The sequence below is a fragment of the Chironomus tepperi genome, unplaced genomic scaffold, assembly GCF_022539635.2.
Source record: "Chironomus tepperi strain 1889 unplaced genomic scaffold, CSIRO-AGI_Ctep_v1 contig_68, whole genome shotgun sequence".
Lineage (NCBI taxonomy): Eukaryota > Metazoa > Arthropoda > Insecta > Diptera > Chironomidae > Chironomus > Chironomus tepperi.
In genome coordinates this window covers 658,133-678,110 of record NW_027226190.1, presented here as the reverse complement: position 1 = coordinate 678,110, position 19,978 = coordinate 658,133, and the positions used below count along the sequence as shown (strand labels likewise).

At 30.6% G+C, this 19,978-nt stretch overlaps 2 protein-coding genes across 2 annotated transcripts; one reads left to right on the top strand and one right to left on the bottom strand.

Annotated features, from left to right (window-relative positions):
- Window positions 1-58: 58 nt before the first annotated feature.
- Window positions 59-2,220, bottom strand: LOC139100854 (angiopoietin-related protein 1-like). The gene is made up of 4 exons (XM_070653610.1): window positions 2,062-2,220; window positions 1,796-2,000; window positions 1,099-1,723; window positions 59-374 (listed from the first exon to the last, which is right to left on the bottom strand). The coding sequence occupies exons 1-4, from the start codon at window positions 2,140-2,142 to the stop codon at window positions 146-148; spliced, it is 1,140 nt and encodes a 379-aa protein (XP_070509711.1). The 5' UTR covers window positions 2,143-2,220; the 3' UTR covers window positions 59-145.
- Window positions 2,221-2,713: 493 nt separating this feature from the next.
- Atg13 (Autophagy-related 13) lies at window positions 2,714-19,139 on the top strand. The gene is made up of 5 exons (XM_070653609.1): window positions 2,714-2,922; window positions 10,103-10,460; window positions 16,667-16,865; window positions 18,366-18,753; window positions 18,826-19,139. Exons 1-5 carry the CDS (start codon window positions 2,809-2,811, stop codon window positions 19,060-19,062), a joined length of 1,296 nt encoding a protein of 431 aa, XP_070509710.1. The 5' UTR covers window positions 2,714-2,808; the 3' UTR covers window positions 19,063-19,139.
- The last annotated feature ends 839 nt before the right edge of the window (window positions 19,140-19,978 follow it).

The following is a 19,978-nucleotide window of genomic DNA, read 5'->3' as shown; positions in this document are numbered from 1 at the left end:
TAAAACATAAATTGAGAGCTACAAGAGATTTTGTATAATGATGAAAAACATAAGAAAATGTTATTAATACTCTCAAAATGACCACCGTAAGTGCACTTTACGTATGATTCTTATTCTTTTATTTCTTTTTGTAAGTTTTTTAATGTTAATCCGTTTGTTGAACGGGGCGAATCATCATTTTAACACTTTTGAGTATTGTTGCTGTATTCTTATCAAATTTCCAATGCATTCCTTGCAAATCCGTATGCTGGTCAGGAATATTTCCGTAATTGTAATATAATCCATTAAGATTTGAATGGTCACATTTATTATACCACCATGCCCCAAAATGAGATTTACTGCATGCACCGTCAGTCCATTCATCATTATCGACACTGTTAGTTAAAGAAATAATATATACAGAATAATGTTATAATAATTATTTTAACTGTGTCATTATTAATGATTTCTCATCAGTTCGTGACGCAATTTAGAATTTTCATCTAATTCAACATTTTTTTGACCCAAATTTGTTTTAAAATGTTAACATGCTCTCATCCAAGATTATCTGAGGATTATGGGAAAATTATAAAATTCTTCTATACTTTTCCCATACAATGTAAACTTTGCATGTAAAGATCAGCTTTCGCGATTTCATACAAATTATGTCAAATAAATTATTAACGGTTTTTCAAAATTCAAATTTTGACCACGTGGATGATCTTGGTGAAATTTACGTTTTGAATCATTTACAATTTTTAAGAACAGTAGGCCGATTGGCAAAAATTATTCATAGCAGCCAATTGGATACCATTTGCGTCCAAGACAAATTGTTCATGTTGATTGTCGATTGGAAGCCATGTGACCGTCATTTCGTTGCCATGAAGAACTTATTCCGATCGGACTTAAAACCATAGACCCGAAAATACGGGTGTTAAAACAATTTTGAAAGAACCAGACTGTAAACGATAGCTTATATTATTCCAGTATATGAAATCGCCTATAGTACTTAACAAACGATTGAGTCATTACTCTTATAAACCGGCAATAACAAATACCGGTTCTTTAGTAGCCACACATTCACGACATGTAAAAAAATAATAAAAAATGCAAACTTACTCGTATGTAGAGAATTTCATTCCAGCATGATAGCTTAAACAATCGCCAGCATCTCCAGAATAAGAGCCAAGAAGATTTAATGCATAGCCCATGGCTTCAGATGAAATTCCAAAAGCTGAATATTTTGCAGTCTTCTTAAAACCGTTAAAATCTTCAACAATAATCATCAACTCATGAAGCTTTGAGGAAGTTAATTCGTAAATTTTATCGAGTCCCATCCAATATTCACCAGCAATGTTCCCAAAACCTTGTTTGTATTCCTGCCAATTTCTAAAAAAATTGATGCTTCCGTCGAAACGACTAAGCATAACTATCCAATTTCCATCATCTTGTGTCATTTCACAATATGCGAAGAAATCTTGACGAATTTTTCTTATTCCTGACTCGGTATGTTTATCCGACGATGTACATGCCTTTTCATGATCATGAAGAATATTACTAGAGAACATCACAGGGTGACTAAACTGATCAGCTTTGTTGTCTGTTATTTTTGATTTCTTGATAATTGCCAGTTCCTTTTCTATTCTGTATGCGGACTGCCTCAACGCGCGAACAGAGACTTGTAAATTGTCTATCTTACTCTTCGAGTCATTCTTTGTGGCGACGTCAAATATTTGACATTCGTCTAAAAAAAATACATATTTATTCATTGGATGCCTATATAAACATAGTAACAAATTGTTAATGCAATACACACCTTTAATGCTGTCAATTGAATTTTTTAGAACTTCAAAATTCTTGACGACTTTATCAATCGTCTGCGATTGATCTAATCTTTTAAATTCATGTCGAATGGCATTAATTTCAGTCTTAACAAGACGATTTAATTTATGTTCTATTGTGGACATAAACCGGTCAGTATTTATTAAAACTTCATTAAGCTCTTGATTAGAGGAACGACTCTAATAAAAAGAAAATTTTTTGTTAATAACAAGAAAAATGTAATTTGATCGACAAACTCACTGGTGATTGTGTTGTGCTAGCATACAAGCTAGATAATTTGCATGTGACAATAATTAATGCGATATTAATTAGAGACTTCATCGTCTATATCCTTTCGTCGATGAAATCTGGACGAGAACTGACTAAATTTTTAAGTATTAATTCTCTTTAAAACGAGAGAATCAATGACGAAACAATTATTTAAAGAACTAGCTTTGTTTTCTTTTTTTTGCAACTCTATAAAAATTCTTTAACACAACACATGTGGTTGCTTAATGTATACATCTTAAATGAATATATATCACTTTTTTATTATAAATGATTTTGTTTATCTCAAGCATTTTTTGCATTTCTGTATACACTTTGCTTCGTTGCTCTTAATTATATTAACAGTCTGATTTATTGATGAGGCATTTAACATCAACTGCTTCAAATTTTTCAAACACCAACTGTCAAAAAATATTTTGAATATTTTAGCACTATGATGATAATTTTAGCATTCATCAACGGTCGTTTGAAATTTAAAATGACTTTTTTTACTGAACATACTCTGTTTTAATATTTTTGTAGTGTATTAACTAAAAAAATCATTAAAAGATATTTTAACTGGTAAATCAACATAAAATGGATATTTTAATTGTGTCAACATAAATCTAGTGAACTTATTGAACAATTAATCAATCGAGATTAAAGGAAAAACATTAGGAAATAAAAGAAAAACAACAAAAATATTTTTCTTCGAAAAAAAGCTAAAAAATTAATAGAAAAATGGAGATAAATAAATACATAAAGTTTTTGACATTGAAGTTTACACAGTCGATAGTTCAAAGTCGATTGGGTGGTTTGGTGCATACAAAATGCAGTACTGCTGGAACAGATTGGGTAAGTAAGAAGAAATAATCTTAAAAGTATTGATTTTTTCGAAAACAAAGGTCAGATTTTATTAAAAAGGGTATTTCCGTGAGTCTTGTTGACAATTCTTATTCTAATTTATGCTAGTGACAAGATTTTTATGTATTCTATGTCTCTCAAGCACATCATTGAATGTATTGTTATGTTTAGTCATGTTATGATGAAATAGGTACAGATCAGCTGTTTTCTACATCCAATGAAACTGCACATCTGATTTTAATAAAAATAAATACTCGTCTTCTTTCTTCTTCATGTCTTTGTGATTTCGTGTTCGATTTTACATTTTTCATTTGCGTTAGTGAATAACGGTACATTCGAAAGCTAAAGGAGTGCTAAGGAGATAGTCAGTCATGAGTAGCACAAATGGAATTTTTAAACGCAATATCCACCAATATCAATCTCAAATTTCAATTAAGCTAATCGACTGACATGTAGTACACAAAGAAAAGAATTCATTCAACTTTAATATTAATACTGACTGTAAATATTAGTAAATGTGGAATTTAATGGGCTTGGGAGTATTTAATTTATCAATTTGTTAGTTCTATGCTGACGACTGACTGTAATTTCAGATCCGTTTAAATGAGAACTACAAATTTACATTTAAATGAATACATTATGCAGGCTCGTTTATTATCAAAATACATATTTGTAGTCTTATCTAAATAGCGTCAGTGAGTGACACAAAAGTATCAAATCTTTCAAAAACATCAGATGATTCACACTTAAAGAACTAAGTCTAATTTTAAATTCTTCTCATGAATATGACTAAATTGTTGCATCCAATTGTTTACGGATGATTACAATAAATATTGTACGAAACAAAAAAATCATAAAGAAGCTTCCTAGATACTTATTTACTACTTAGCTTAAAAATAACTTTTATGGCCAGAGAGTCGACTAAGATGATGATGATGCAAAATGAGTGAGATAGGAAATGAGTTGTTTACTAGTTACTTATTTAAAAGAGACAAAAAAACTGCAGGCAGTCTCAAATACATCTCAGCACATAGATTTATGAAAAATTTATGACAAGGTTGACATGACTAGTAAACAGCCTCTAATACAAGTGATAAATATTTGTTACGATTATTGCTCTGTTCTAAGCTTCTAATTACATTCAAGTGCAAGCTGATATGAGACGTAATTTAATTATCCCCAAATTATTATATAATGAATGCAGTTCTTACTGTTCCTATATAGTAATTTTCATGTGGTTACTAAAAATTCACCATAAGCTTGCTAATTTTATACAATGTGTTCATGACAAGCGAAAAGTATGTCTGATACTAATACAATTATCCTCGTTATATAACAATTATAATTAACTAATGGGAATTTTAAATATTTTTGCGTAAATAAATGTCCGCAATGTCATGACGTTATTGGTCTTTCGTGCTTGAAAGTGAAACTTTATTAACCCATTTTGGTTCTGTCTAGAAATAAATTATCTGTATTGAAGTTCACTTTTGGACGTGAATATAACAATGTAGTATGAATGAGATGATTTATTTTTCGATGCTCTTTGACTTATTGCTACTTGTTTTTAACGCTTCAAAGGGAACAAGGCTGTTATTCTGAATAGATTTTGGTATTTCCCCATCTTTACAGCTGGGGATCTTTACATTTTGAATAGATTTGAAAATGTTCAGGGTCATAGTAAATGCTCATAAATCCCGTCGATTATTCATCTGCATCACATGATTAATTTCTAGGAATTGAAGTTTGTGTAAATTCTATCCGGGTGCAAGAATGAGTCAGAATTATTCTTGATCTATAGCTCTCTATTACTGGCATTCAGCTATAAATATCATAAGACTTTTAAATTTATTAATCTTCATTTTGCATATTCATAGCTTTAAATCTCGTGATTTTTAAAAATTATTGTCGCTAAATCGAGGATCAACTAGTCGTGACTTTTCAGACTTTGTACTTTTCATTAAAATCTCAAAATAAGTTAAAGAATATTCTCGAATTAATATGCAACTCTTTATTTGTTGATTGAATAATCATTTCCTTTAGCTTTTAAATAAAGAAAATAAATTTCTTGAATTACGTTGAAAAAAGTACGACTGAAAGTATCAAATTTCCTATTTATATTCACCGACTGAATTGTGTATACTTTCAGACTTTATTTGATGTGATCATGACAGCTTATTGGCGCCTTTTTGATGCGTCTTAAAATTATCGAGCAATTGCAAATATCAATTGTTGATAAAGAAAAGAATGAGACATGAAGGCACAGCTCGTGTTTTCTACTTCTTCTTTGAACTTTATTGTACGTTTTTGGCAGCACGTGCGTCTTGTTATCAGCATTGACATTAAATTATTTTTATAGTATTTTGTCAATGTATTTCAGCTATTTAAGGCACGTAGTTTAAAAATCCAATAAGACATTTTTTAAATGCCGAATGGATTTTCTCGCGGATTATAATCTATAAATTATAATTTCACGGCTGCATCATTATTGCCAAAAAGAGTCATTTTGAATGAAATTGCGATTTTATTTAAATTTAAAATAAATGAAAAGATCAAACAGCAACAGATCAGATTTCTTTATTAAGAACACGTGCTCCACGAGGAATTTAAGAAGAAAAATCAATAAATTGATACTCAGAGTTGCTATCAGGCAGGATACTGAGCTGTCAGTGACTATTGATTCAAGTATTGACAAATGTCCGTTTTGGATAGCAACAGTTTTTAGTATCTAGTGCCAAATCACAAATTTGCACCTCTTAAAATAGAATCTCTAGTCATATAAGCTTACATCTACTGCTTTTAGGTCATCTCAAGAATCTGTGCTAGCAACACTGAAATAAATATTTTTTGTGTCATCTTATCATATGCAAATTCTTACTCTTGGTGTGAATTAGAAATGCCAATTTTAGTGTCTACATGACTTTTTTCACATTCCACATATTATACTTGTTTTGAATTTTGTTTCAATTTGTTTTTCTCAGGCACATTGACACTGAAAAAGGTAAACTCTTTTCTTTATGAAGGATGAATTATGGAAGTAATAAATATGAAATGAGTGTGTAATGCCTGTTTACAAACAAATTGCATCGATGATGATAATGTTTTTGTTTTGTGTGTACAGCACAAGTAGTAGAACGGAAAGAGTATTATTGTAAATGACCTCGATGCGTTTGAAAATGAAATAATAATAATAAATCAGGAGAGTTCTTTAGACTCTACAAAGAAAGTCGATTGTAAATTGAGTAGGAATGAGGAGAGAGAGATTTTTTGTGTATACGTGACTCAGACAATGTCTACAGATATCTATAATATAGCTCATAGCATGCGTATAGAAGGAAAATGTCTAGGAGAGATGAAAGAAAATATATATAAAATTTTTGTTGTTATTAAAAGTCATAAAAGAAGTTAGTTATAGATGTATTAGTGAGGTGGCATGATCTTGTACAAACTTCGCGCCAAAGTACTGTGCTGAATACATTCTTTAACCATTGGAATGCACTTAACTTCTTTCTTAAGTTGAATTTATTTTTATGATATTTTTTGAAATATGCAGCACTTATATGAAATGCAATTCCTAATGTATTACGTGGATTATTTTCATTCATGAACATATACAATATCATGCGCCAAACGAATGCGACACAAATGGAATGTTGTGCATATACAAAATTCCACTAATACATCCACAAATGGCTATGACTGTGTTAAACCCAGACATGAAAAAATCGATTTCGCTCAAACAGTTACAGCATGAGTTTCACGTTGGATAAATAGACGTTTGTACACATCTGCCACTGAATATAAGCATGGGTGTGTGTATTCATGTAGACTTGCTTTTTTCGTAGAGTTTTAGCATTCGACATTCATTTACGAAACAGACTTGAGTGAATAAAGTTTCATCCGGTTCTTACGGATACATTTATCGCTATAAAAATATTATAATTGAACTTATTGATATCACACAATTGTGGATAAATAAAAGCTAATTAAATTGTGTTGATAGTTTTATTGTGGAAAATTGAAAATTGGAACTAAAATATCGCGAGTGAGGAAAGCCCACGCTTTTTTCGCGAATAAAAAAGAAAGAAAATATAATTTTTTTTGTGTGTGACTTAAAAAGGTTGAAGCTGAGAAGTAACTAATTAAGTGAGAATAACGAAAAACTAAGTGATTAAAAAAATAAGAAGAGACAATTGTGGATTGAACCTGTTTTTTTTTGTGAAGATATTTAACATAAATTTTTCTACACGCTTATCTCGACAAAATAATATAAAAACGTGTTTTGAATTCTCCTACGGACCACTTTTATTTAGACGAGTAAGTGTCTCTGCTTTAAAATCAATAAAATTTTCTATTCGCCTGTTTCAGACCGAACGAAGGAAAGGAAAACAGGCAAAAAATATTTGCCGCGTTGGCAAAAAAATTGCATATAAAAAATTCTTTTTTATTTTGCGAGATATACGGCAACTAAATTTGTCGTACGCTGTACTCAATGAATGAGTAACTTGTTTTTGTTTCTATGTGCATATTTAGAAGAAAGGAATTTGCTGTGAGCTATAAATAGACTCAATAATAGTAAAATCATTTTTTTTTTCATCTCTCTTTTAACTCTTTTCTTCATTCTTGTCTTGTATGTGCTTCTCATGACTTGATCCAATGTTGAGAGAACAACAACAAATATTATTGAATAATTCCACTGCCTAAAAATAAGCAGCACTTTTGTTGTGTATCTTACAATGAGCAATAAAAAAAATACGAAAATCAGTATAAAGGAGATATGAAGAAGATAAGCAGTCAAAGATTTTTATATATATATTTTCATGTGCTCGTCTTCTTTGTGTATGGAAATATATTTTTTCCAAGTACTGAACAATTGCACCATCACACCATACACAAAATAAATATTTTTGTGTGCTTTACATTATTGTATCATTATTTAAGTCATGACATGGAAGTTACATGAAGTTTTTTATTTAATTGTCTTTAAGTTGCTTTCTCATAATTTGGTTTGAGCGCATTTAAGCTTGGTTTTATGGACTAAGCACTAATGACTACATTCCTCATTTATTGCTGAGAGTCAGTCGAAATGCTATACTTAGGTCATTGCTTATATTTCGCAAATTAGTTTGTGACGTCATACACGACTGAATATTTTGGTGACGAACTAGCTATGGCGAAATATAGTTTGCATGGCATTGCTTTACATATAACTTTTTTTGGCAAAAACTGAACGGATGTCTGAATAAATTTGAAGTTTGCAGATATTGGATATATATCTCTTGCATAATCATTCGGCCATAATGCCTTTCACTTCCACTAGCAAATTTTCATGTCTAATGCTTGATATTCAAGAATAAAAGGGGAAGAACTAAAGTAACTCCATATTGCCTCAAGTCATAAAGTTTTAAGTTTTATACTCAATATTTCTGTAGACTATCTCATAACTACTTAGATTAAAATATTAAGTAATAAGGTTTATCAAACCGCAGATGGCTGTCATAAAAGTCTAACAGTCCTTGAGTATATCAAACCAGTTATCCATTAGAAATGTTTCTAGACAGCCAGTCAGCTACAGCAAATCTTGTACACCCAATCTTTGTATAGTCACGCACGAAATAAGTTACTTAAAAATGATTGATAGAAAGTTGACAGCTAGTGAAATTTCACTTTTACACCAATTTCATGATTTTCGTATAGCTTTCAATCGATTAAACTTCTATACCTTAATCAATTGCATAACGATCACCTAAACGATAATCAATTCCAATTCATTATAGTGATTGAATTATTCATTTGGAAATGAAATAAAATAAAAAAAGATATTTTAAGCTGTTGCTTGCCTGCCTGCTTTTTGAGTGACTAGAAACAAAGGCTTTGTGATGAAAAACTATTGTTTGATAAAAATGTCAATTCCGAACGTAATTATAAGGGTTTTTGGAAAATACTTAAATGCTGTAATTGCTAATTAGTAGCTGAATTTCACACTTCTTTCAAGTTTACGTCCTTGCTATTGCTATAATATAATTAATATATGCATACATTATGCAATCCGTACTTAAATCGATGATTATAAAACAATGAAAAGAATTTGAAGAATTCCGCAATTGTGATGAGGTGTCCAATGCAAATTATTGTGTTTCAAAGACAGCTCATATGAATTTTTTTCTTATTAGCCTTAATATGAATGCTTAGCATGTTGAGTAATGTAAATATGAATAAATTACATGTAAAGTTGTAAACAACGGTTCTCTTATAAGAAAAATAAAAATTCCGGTTAGCAAGGTCGTTCTCATATATTTTTAGGAATCAGGAAGATAATATTTTTAGTGATACATGCTGCTTATTATAGATGACATTGTTCTTGTTTTTGTGTATTTTTTTCGTCTTGTAAACAAACGTTTTGTTATCGTCACATGCTTACGGTTTTTAAAAGTTCTGGTATGTGCTGTGCTTGGTACTAAATATACGATTTCGTAATTGAATTAAAGCCACACATATATTTGTTAATTTGATATTATTATTAGGTCAGTGAATTTATAAATATGAAGCTTATTTTGTTGGCACTTGGCGTTCACTATCCGTTTAACATTTTGTTCATAGTCGGCTAGCTAGTTGTGCAATTATTTTTTGCAGCATTAATTTTTTATGATTCAGCAAGTTTCAATATGAAGCCATATATATAATATTCTTACATGCTTGTTGATAAGCTGAGCTTGTTAAAGCCAGACAATAGCTAATAAATATGCATAAGAAGTCACACTTCAATGATATTCGAGAGGATCGTCGATGCAAAAAAAAAGAAAAAGTCAAAGTCAAATTGTGAAAATATTCAAAAATTAAATGGCAGTGCTTATAAGAAGATCAGGGATCAAATTTCAAAATTTCTTCTTTAATGGTTGGTTCTCGATTGTAACCTTTAGCAGAGAATATTGTGTGGACTTTGAGGCTTATTTTGTGTAAACAGTTTTTCGTAAACAGAAAGGAATTGAGAATAATTCCACGTATATATGATAAAGATGAGAAGGAATGAACATGACTATACTTTATTTGCCTGTCGTCAATAAATTTATTCTGAATTCATGGAAATTTCCCGAATATAAATATTAATATCATTTGTAAGCAGTATAATGCATAATAAACTAATCCTTTACTGTCATTTCTATCTTTCCAGTTTAATATTGCCATACAGGATCATCCTGACGTACTAGCAGAGACAAAAAAGGCATTACAATTGAGTCAAAGTGAGACAGTGACACATCGTTTGCCATTATGTGTGGAAATCAGCCTTCAAACTGTTGAGGGCGATAAAATGTTATTAGAGATCTGGTCACTAAACATTAATACAGAATTAAGTGATCCATCATTAAAGGCAAACTATACAGTTTATAATCGTATGAGCATATTGTTAAAATCGTTAATATCGATAACACGTGTTACACCAGCATATAAGCTAAGCAGGAGACAAAACCCTGATTCATTTAATATCTATTATAGAATTTATAGTGGTGAGCCACAGCCTTACAATTTAGGTGAGTCTAATTGAATTTTTTACCATTATAAATCACAACTTCTTCTTCATAACCAGAAAGGGGCTGTAAATGTAATGCTTTATAAATTGATAGTAAATTGCTTTCCTATATTCAAGGTCTGTTGAATCATTAACCCAATTCCAGTTCCGTCTTCTTCCTAACGAAAATAAATCAATATAAAATGACACAAAGAATAAAATTTCAAGTACGAATGAGACTGAAGTAGTAATAATGCATATAGCATATATGCCTTCCATGCTGATCATATTCGTACACTTGCTACAACCTTGACCGTTTTTTTTTCGAGCATGCGACTAAATATTTTTGCATCTACTATGTATGCTATTTTTGTTAGTGAATGGAATGCTTCAAATACACTCAACAGTAAACAATCTCGGTTAAATTAGAATGTCATTGACTTGCTTCTTATCAAATAAATTATTGTTAAGTGTGTTTACACATACTTAAATGCTGGCTGTTTGTGGAAGCAAATAATAGTATTGTTATTATTGTTTGCTGAATATCATCAAATTAATGGCATTTAATAATACATAAAAATCGAAAGTTGTTGATATTTTTACTAAGTAGGCATACACACATGCATGAATCTTGTCGGATTATGATTACATGGTTATAATTGGAAATGTAAACGCAAAAATAAAGTTAAAAATAGACACAAACAGTTAATTTGTGTATGAATGAATGAATGAATAATTTATTAAGAAAAAACTACAAAAAAAGTGCTGTAAACAAACCTTCATATGATGACTTTCTGTGCATATATAAGTAGATATAATTCTATTATTAGTTCCTTTTTGCAAAAGTGCATGAGAAATGTCACGAATGCACGTCCTCATATTATCCACAAGTATAGAAATGAATTAAAGATATACTTACACTGTCATCAAGGAAGTCACCATAAGCACGAATACATGTTTTTTTATTATCAGACTCGGGACTTTTTTTTTGTATTTTTACAATGTAAGCTATCAGATTGTGTGATTCACTTCGCTAGAATTGTCATGTGAGCGTTTAAGTGGAAAAAAGTTGTTTCCAGCGAATCAAAATTTTTGGACATAAAACTTGATGACTTTAGTGACTATGATAAACGCAGTGCTTTTATGTAAAGAGAACGAATTTCTGTTCCTGTAATTGTTGTGTACATAATTGTCACGTTACAGCGACAAATGTCACGTCACTTTACATAACTTGAGGAAAGAAAAACAACAATTTTTATAAGTCTAATAAATATTAGTCATTCATTTGGCGCCAGGCTACAATTTCCATATTTTCTCAGATTTTTAAACTGTTTTGTCTGTAAAAAAAATTGCAAAAAATTTTAAATGCATAATTATTGTATATCTTAGATGAAAATTTCTCATTCTTATGCGAATTTTTAATCATGGGATAGTCTTAGTCATTATAATTCTAATGGATTTATTACAGCTACAGTTAGATACTTTTTCATTGTTATTTCCACTGTTAAAAATTGAAAATTATTTCAAAAAACAGTTTACCTTGTCAAATTATTTGGGGTTTCACTTATCATTGATTTAAACTTGTATATTTAATTACAAATGTTGAAACAGTCACTTCCTATAAATATTTGGGCTTCTCGAATATTCTGTATTATGAACAACATAAACAGAGGGGAGAAGAAGCGCATGAAAACATGACTTGCAGCGTCTAGGGAATTTTCTAGATTTATGTGTCATAAGACATATAATTACAAGAACTATGAGGGTTGTGCTTCATATTTAATTGTTTATTAGGCTTCTGGATAATTCTTAGTAATGAGTTTTGGTTGCAAATAGCGATGACTTGCTTTCTTACTTCGCCGACAGCTCTGTTTCATTACTTCTCTCAGTTGGCCTCTAAAACTGGCTCTATAACTCGTTGCCTGTTGCCAGTTATCAATACCAAGTGCTACATTGTTACTATCAACAGGCTTTTTCCAAGAAAAGTGATAAAAATGAATTTTCAACTGTATGACACAGTGATGCGCAACTTTTTATTTTTTGCGGCTCACGTTAGTCATTAGCCTCGACTGAAACAGCACACAGCATACGGTTCATAGCATTTTAAAGAATTGACTGCTCACAGGTTGCCCACTCCTGATAAAACAGGTAAACGTGTCCACAATGAATTCAGAATCACTAAATATTTTACATTCAAATGTCTCCGTCACATTTTAAAATCCTTCACGTTAAAATCAGTGCCAAAAGCCATAAAATAACATTGTGTCACATTGCAAGCTTTTTTGTTACTTTTTTATCGCAACCCAGAATTCTTGTTGAAAAATATTTGTAACAAATTCTTAGTATCGTCGTTAGGAATAATGCAAGCAATGATATATTAAAGCACATAAACCTTAATGATAAGCCTCGAGTCGTACGTCACGTGAAAATTTATAAATAAGTACATAAAGCTTAAGTTGTTTTTTTATTGAAAAAATTTGTGCTGAGTATTACAAACTTAGTGGGAACAATAAATATTTGTATGCACTTTCTCGCGATGTGCTGATAACAGTCGACTGTTAGCAACTTACTCACAGTTTATTTGCACTTGGATCTTATATTTTCTTAAACAATATTGCACAAACAAGACTGTTTATGAAAAAAGCTTATAGCTTCGACAGTGACTATGGATGAGAAAAAATGGAAAGGAGGAAAAAATTTCCACTGACTTAACAGCGAATTAATTTCCTGATGAAAAGCCTTGAAGATCAGTTTGAGCTTAAGAGCTTTATTGATTGATTTTTTTGCAAATAAGATTCAATGCTATATATAGCCTCTATGCAAAGAAGTCGTGATCATGTTGAGTATTTTTAAATTGCATATTTTATTTTTAATTCGTTAGCAGCGCCGCAACAAGCTATAATTACTGTGTTGTGTAATCAGAGTTGAATTTTTTGCGGTTAATTATGATTTGTAGGCATAAGATCCTCACGTCTTTATTTTTAGCAAATCATTCAAGTTTAGCAAAATTCCAAAAATAACTTACTGACGTATATTTAACAAAGGTCAAGTTTTATGTACGTCACGACTGACTACCTTCTGTCAACTCTGCTTGCTTGGTTGTAGTACAGCGGGCGGTGATGAATTTTGACCTTTGAGACATAAGCAAATTAATATTTTTGCAATAGAGATTAAACCTCATTATCTGTAACAAGACATTTAATACTGCAAGCCTTTACTTGACACCCAGACTTAAAGCTGGCGCCATAAAAAAATAGAAAAAAAATAAATATTTCACATATTTTTAAAGCAAATTACAAATGTATTCAAACTAACACATGCTAATAGCATTCGAACACAGATGTGCATTAAGTATACAGTCAGTCAATTGAAATGCACATACATTGAGTTATTGAAGCTTAATTAATTTAAATATATTTTTTTATTGAATTTTTGAAATCAAATTTGAATTAATGAAAAGCATTGATGGATTTTTTTTTATGGATTTATACTTAATTTCCCCTCATTCAATATTAACAATGTAATTATATGTCAGTGACTGCAATAATAATATCCGTAAACAAGCTTGATGGCATTTTAATGAGACTTAATTGTCAATTGTTACGCTAAAAAGTGAAAAAAAGTAAGTTCCAAGACTCATTTGGTGGCTTGCTAAGTTGCTCAAATTAAAACATTCTGTTGAAATAGTTCCACAAGAAACGGTGTATATACTCAAGTGGAAAAACCGCATTAGTTGATTAAGCTACTTCATGAAAGCAGTAAATAATGAAAAAAACAATTCTCACAGCGGTCAGTTGCTATGCTGAAGCAATATATGATAATTTATTATCTTGTGCTTATTATTCCTGCTTAATTCCTTTCTAAAAATTGTTGTTTTTAATCGGAAAGTTGTGAATACTATTAAAATACTAAATTGAGTCCTGATGTGGGATTAATGCTTTCTGCAGATTTGACTAAATATGGCTCGGTACCCAAAATTGTACAATTGTCAAATTCCGAAACAGTCTAATGACTTTAGTTACAGCATTTTCACAATTTCGACATTTTTTCTTACTCGAGCATATTAATAGACATAGAGGGAAATCTACCTAACCTGCTCAACATTTTTTGCTGCTCTCTTACGTTAAAAGTCCGTGAAGGTCGTAGACACAAACATTCGAATTAATACTTGGAAATCTCCAAAAGCTTTAATTTTTTTTTGTTGTTGTTTTGACGGAACTGTCTTTAGTCAATTTAAACTGGTTCTTTTAAGTAAACATTTATCCACAATAATAGGAAATTGTCACATATGTAAATCGAGAACTGTTAATGACTTCCTTAAAAAAATAAAGTTGTAAATGATAAGCACGTGATTTGATATGGAAAGGTTTTATTTATTTATTTATTCTGTTAATTATATATCGTATTTTAATTCTGTTACATCAGATGTTTTTGTTTGTCAACAATTGAGTCAATAAAATCATGGAATCGAGTCACTAGACTTGATTTGAGCGGAATTGATTTGAACAGTAAAGTGTGTTAAATGGACTGTTTTCTTAGGAATTGTTTGATTAATATGTGATGGTTGTTTTGTACAATTTATGGACTGTTCTATTGTTCCTGCATAAGTCTGATGTGTAGAGTCTGGTAGAGCTCAAAGCCGACTTGGATTTTGTATGGAAAAGTCGACTTGACTTGATTTCGAGACCATGTTTTTTTACATTTATTTTGACCAAAAACGCAATAATTTGAATTATTACGACATAAAAATAGTTTTTATTCAAAAAACTTCAAAATTTCATTAAATTTTTGGGGAATTTGAAGTAATTCTTGCAGTCTTTCGTTTGCTATAGGCATTTACATTGGAAGACATCAAAATTCTCTTGATTCAGGATGAAGCTAATTGTCGTGTCCATGCCTAGCGTTTAATATTGTGGTAAACACCTTGATCATTCTTGTACGGATCAAATGTATTTCCATTAAAATTCACATTTAATGTCATTTCCTTATTTCCTGACATTCTACAAATTTGGGTTTAAGCAATCATTTGCACCATCTACAGCAATGTAAATGCCATGTATTACTTTTTCTATCTTCAATGCTTGTCTAAAAATAACTTGAAATTCATGAATAAGATGATCAAAACAAAGTCGGGTTTTCCCATTATGGAGTTTATTTCTGTTCCAAAATAACACAGTAAAATCACATTTATATTTTAATCTTGATGCTTAATATTTATTTAATGCTAATGATGTTTTGCATCGAAATATTGCATTTAAATAAATTTCTGGGAAATTCCATTGCCTGACTCTGATGAGAATCTTAGGCGACAGTAAAGGAACATTAGAATCCAATTAGACAGCTTTAAGTTCAAAACAATCATAAATAAAGCTCTAATCTTTATCCCTTGATACTTCATATCAAAGGAATTTGACATGAGATAAAGACATTATCTTTGTTGGAACTACGCATCATGTAAAAGTCAATGATAAGATGAAATAACGTGAGTGCTTAAGCTTGAGCTCGAAGAAGCCATTCGCACGTAATGAAAAATTTCTTGGAAGTAAATTAAGCAGCACAATGAATAAATAAACAGCTCCTTAGGTAACCTCATAAGTGAATGTATTAACAAGCTGTAGTTTAAACAAGCTTATGATATTTATTCATTAATTAGAAATTTAAAGTGCAAAACTCATCAGGAATAAGCTTAATAAGCTGTTTACTGGAATTTGAATTGAATTGAGGACTATCTGTCAATGACATTAACGGTCACATGAATACACAGTGTGACTTAATTAGCATAATTCAAAATTGACTAATTAAAAAGTTAAATGAAACTTATTTTTGTAATTTTTTTTTAATGGGTCATAAACTAGTATTTGCAGAAGTAAGTGCAATCGCCTTTCTATCGACTCTAATAAAGTTCAATTCTAATCATTCATAATTATCGCATGAACAAATATTTGATTAGATGAATTTCATCTTTTTTCCTTTTTTTGCTTTGATAATAAATAATCTCAATTGAGCTTCGTTCTTAGTTGTTGGATAGAATGAGACAGAACGATAAAGCTTATTCGTATTCACGTTCGGTTTTGTTTGCACACAACTTAATTACAAGTCTTATCGCGTAAATAAAGTTTGTGATGTCATTAAAAAAAATATGAAGATGTAGTTGTGATTGATTCCTTTTACTCAGCAGTTGAATATTATTTTTTTATACTCATTTCATTTGCTTTCTATCATTCGCAGGCGAATCTTATAAGCAAGTTCGGGTCGGACAATTGACAACACAAATCGGCACAATTACAATGGCGGTCGCATATAGAACAAAAATGACAATTTCACCAACGCCAACTGGACGTGATAATACAATTATGTTGAAAAGTGATCACTTCCTTAAAGACTTGAGTCCAAAACATTTAAGATATACAAATTATAATAAAAAGAAGTAAGTATCAATAATGTGAATAAAGTGATTAAAGCTGATAAAAAATTATCGATGGAACCGGTTTGATGCTTACCTCAGAATGGAATTTTGTGGATATCAATTGAATATTCAGAATTGTCTGATATCGATGCTGTGCCTAAGTTAATTGAAATACTGAGAATATTCTAAAGTTTTAGAAAATAAGTCATAAATCTTAATTAATAATCAGTTTACTACGATAGTGTGTAGTGTAAATTCCTAGGAAATTCTCAATGAATTATTGGGGCGTTATTGCCATATAAAGTCCCCATATTTGTTTCACAGCTGCCAAGTGTGATAATTTTTTCGTTACGAATAGTTTTGCATGAATAATATTAAATATACTAGATTTATTGAGTATTTGCGAAAAAAGTCTCAGCCTTTTTGTTGAATTTCTGGGAAATCGGAGACATTTGTTTAAAAATTGAGGCCGAATTATTGAATGTTTGCGTCATTTCAAGCTTGAACTTGGTTAAATAAATAATTAAATTCACTTAGGTATACTCTTTATATCGATGTACGTCAGTAGGGACATTCGAACATTGATGGCTTTATCAAGTCCATGGGAATATTGCTACAGAGCTGATTCGTTGGCCTCAATTATTATATTCTATTCTTTTATTTCCAAAGACACTTTAAAAGCTATAATCTTGAACTTCATACTTTATACTTCAAAATTACAGCCGTTAAAAAATGTCTTAGCAATTGCGCAAACTTTGTCTATTAAAATTCCGCAGACTAAAGAGCTGCTTTCACTTTAATGGAATTCCTAGATATAAAAGTAAGCAAGTTTAATTGGTAAAACCCTCACAAATGCAATCGTTGAAACAAAACGATAATCCACAACATCCCACGAATTTACCCACACATTTCCTTAGACAACTGTAACTAGCATTGCACAAAATCCATTAAAATTAATAGAAAGTCAGTCATATTTCCTCAAAGGAAACTTTAATTTGTTTTAAGTTGGGTGCTTCTGTACTTTATTAGAATTGACATTCTGAAGGTATTGTCATAAAGAGAAATGAGATCCCCAAATTCCAATATGGAAATGCCATCAAAAAATTCCACTTAGTCACTTAAAGTACCATGAGACAACAACTCAGCAATATCTTAAGATTTAATGGCCATAAAAGGACGTCCATAAAAGAATTTTGGATTAACGTCACGAGGTCAAAGCATCATTAGTTGAATATAATGGCTGTTTATTTCTTATATTGATGACTTTAGAAGTTTCTTTAGTGAAAATTAATAAGACGCAATTGAGAGAAAATACATATCAGCTTAATAATGATGATCCCTGTGTATTATTAAGGCTTTTTTTTAATTCATCAAAAAAAAGAAACTTCAAAATGATGACTTTTAGAATAAACAGATGGAAGCTACTTACTTATATAGTAATTTTTTATCAGCTTCATCAATATTATTTGTAAATATTTATTAAGGCATACAGCTAACAATGTGATTCACTTTTAATTTCAGTAATGATAAGAAAGTAATTGACTTGGATAAGCCAATGAGATGCGGTGCATTTGTTGATGCCAGTCGAATTAGACAGTATACAGAGGATGACTTTATACTTCCTGAAACACCTCCATTTAATTGGCTGTTAAGAAAGCCACGTGAAGAAGCAGCATCAGAGAGCGAGAAATTATCAAGTTCGCAGAATGATGAGAACTCGTCACCAAATAATAATAATAATAATAATAACAATAATCTTAATAACATCAACAGCAGAATTGCTGAAGCAGCCAAATTATCACAATCACCAAAAGATAATGTGTGCGGCACATCGCCAAGTTCATTAAAATCCCAATCAAGATGGTCATTACGAGAGAATAAAGAAGATGAAAAGCTTCTGAAAGAATTGGTAAATACGTTTGCTTTAAAGAGAACCTGTTAATAGAAATAACTAACAATTATCTAATCCTCTCTTTTATAGCAATTCCCATTCGCAAATCAATCACCAATTGGCGATCTCGCGAAATTCTATCGTGAATGTTTCAACGCACCTCCATTAGAATCATTCGCATCGACGGTTGAAGATGTAGAGGAACAAGAGAAAGACGACGTTGAAGTTGATCTCGCGAAACAGCTTGAGAAATTTGAAGATGAATCAAATCAATTTGAGAACCTTATTACGTCGCTATACGTGTCAGAGAATCAAAATAACAGTTAAACAAAGTTAAACATTATTTAAAGGATATCAGGTTCTAATCATAAGACACAAAAATAAAACATGTTCCTTGCATTGTACATTATCGACTGAATGTATATCATTGGCTACATGATATTTTAGCGATCTTTTTTTTTGGTGACACAGACTATGGTGAAATGGTAGTTATGCAGCATTAACTATGAAAATTAGATGCTGAATACATAAAAAAAAAGATGAATGGATTAGGGCAATGAAAAAAACTGATTGAAGTGACTGATTTTAATTTAATTAATGATATTTTACTAATGAATAATATAGTAAAGCGTATCCAGACAGAGTCTTATGCTTTAATTATATAGAAAAACTTTAAGGAATTTTGGGATATTTTTTTTTCTCAGGAAACCTTTAAAAACTGAATGAAAATTTTCCATCGAACTCACTGGATGCGTCACTGAATAAAGGGACTTCTCGCTATGCATAAATGTCTATGACTTCATCATATCCCTAACAGACAGTCTCTCACTATTGTGAGCATGCTCATTTGTATGAAAAAAGCATGCTTTGATTATCATCATTAATGTGAGCATACTGTTTGTATGTTAGGGTATGTAAATTGAATTTATGCAAAGCGAGGACCCCCAAAATTATACATAAGTAAAGATGATGCCAAGAATAGATATTAAGTAACTAAAAGGTTTATTTTTTCCTTTTTTGTAAATCAATTGTGCATATATTTAAGGATATATATCTAATATAATTATGTTGTTATCTGCAAGAACTTTTTACTTTTTATTGCTTCATTTTTATTCCTACCTTATCTATTTCATATACATCCTTGATATTTTTTTTTTTGACTTTATGATGGAATCAACATATTATATATATCAACAATATCTATACTTATGAATGAAATTGTTAGCTAGTTAGTAATCTATTG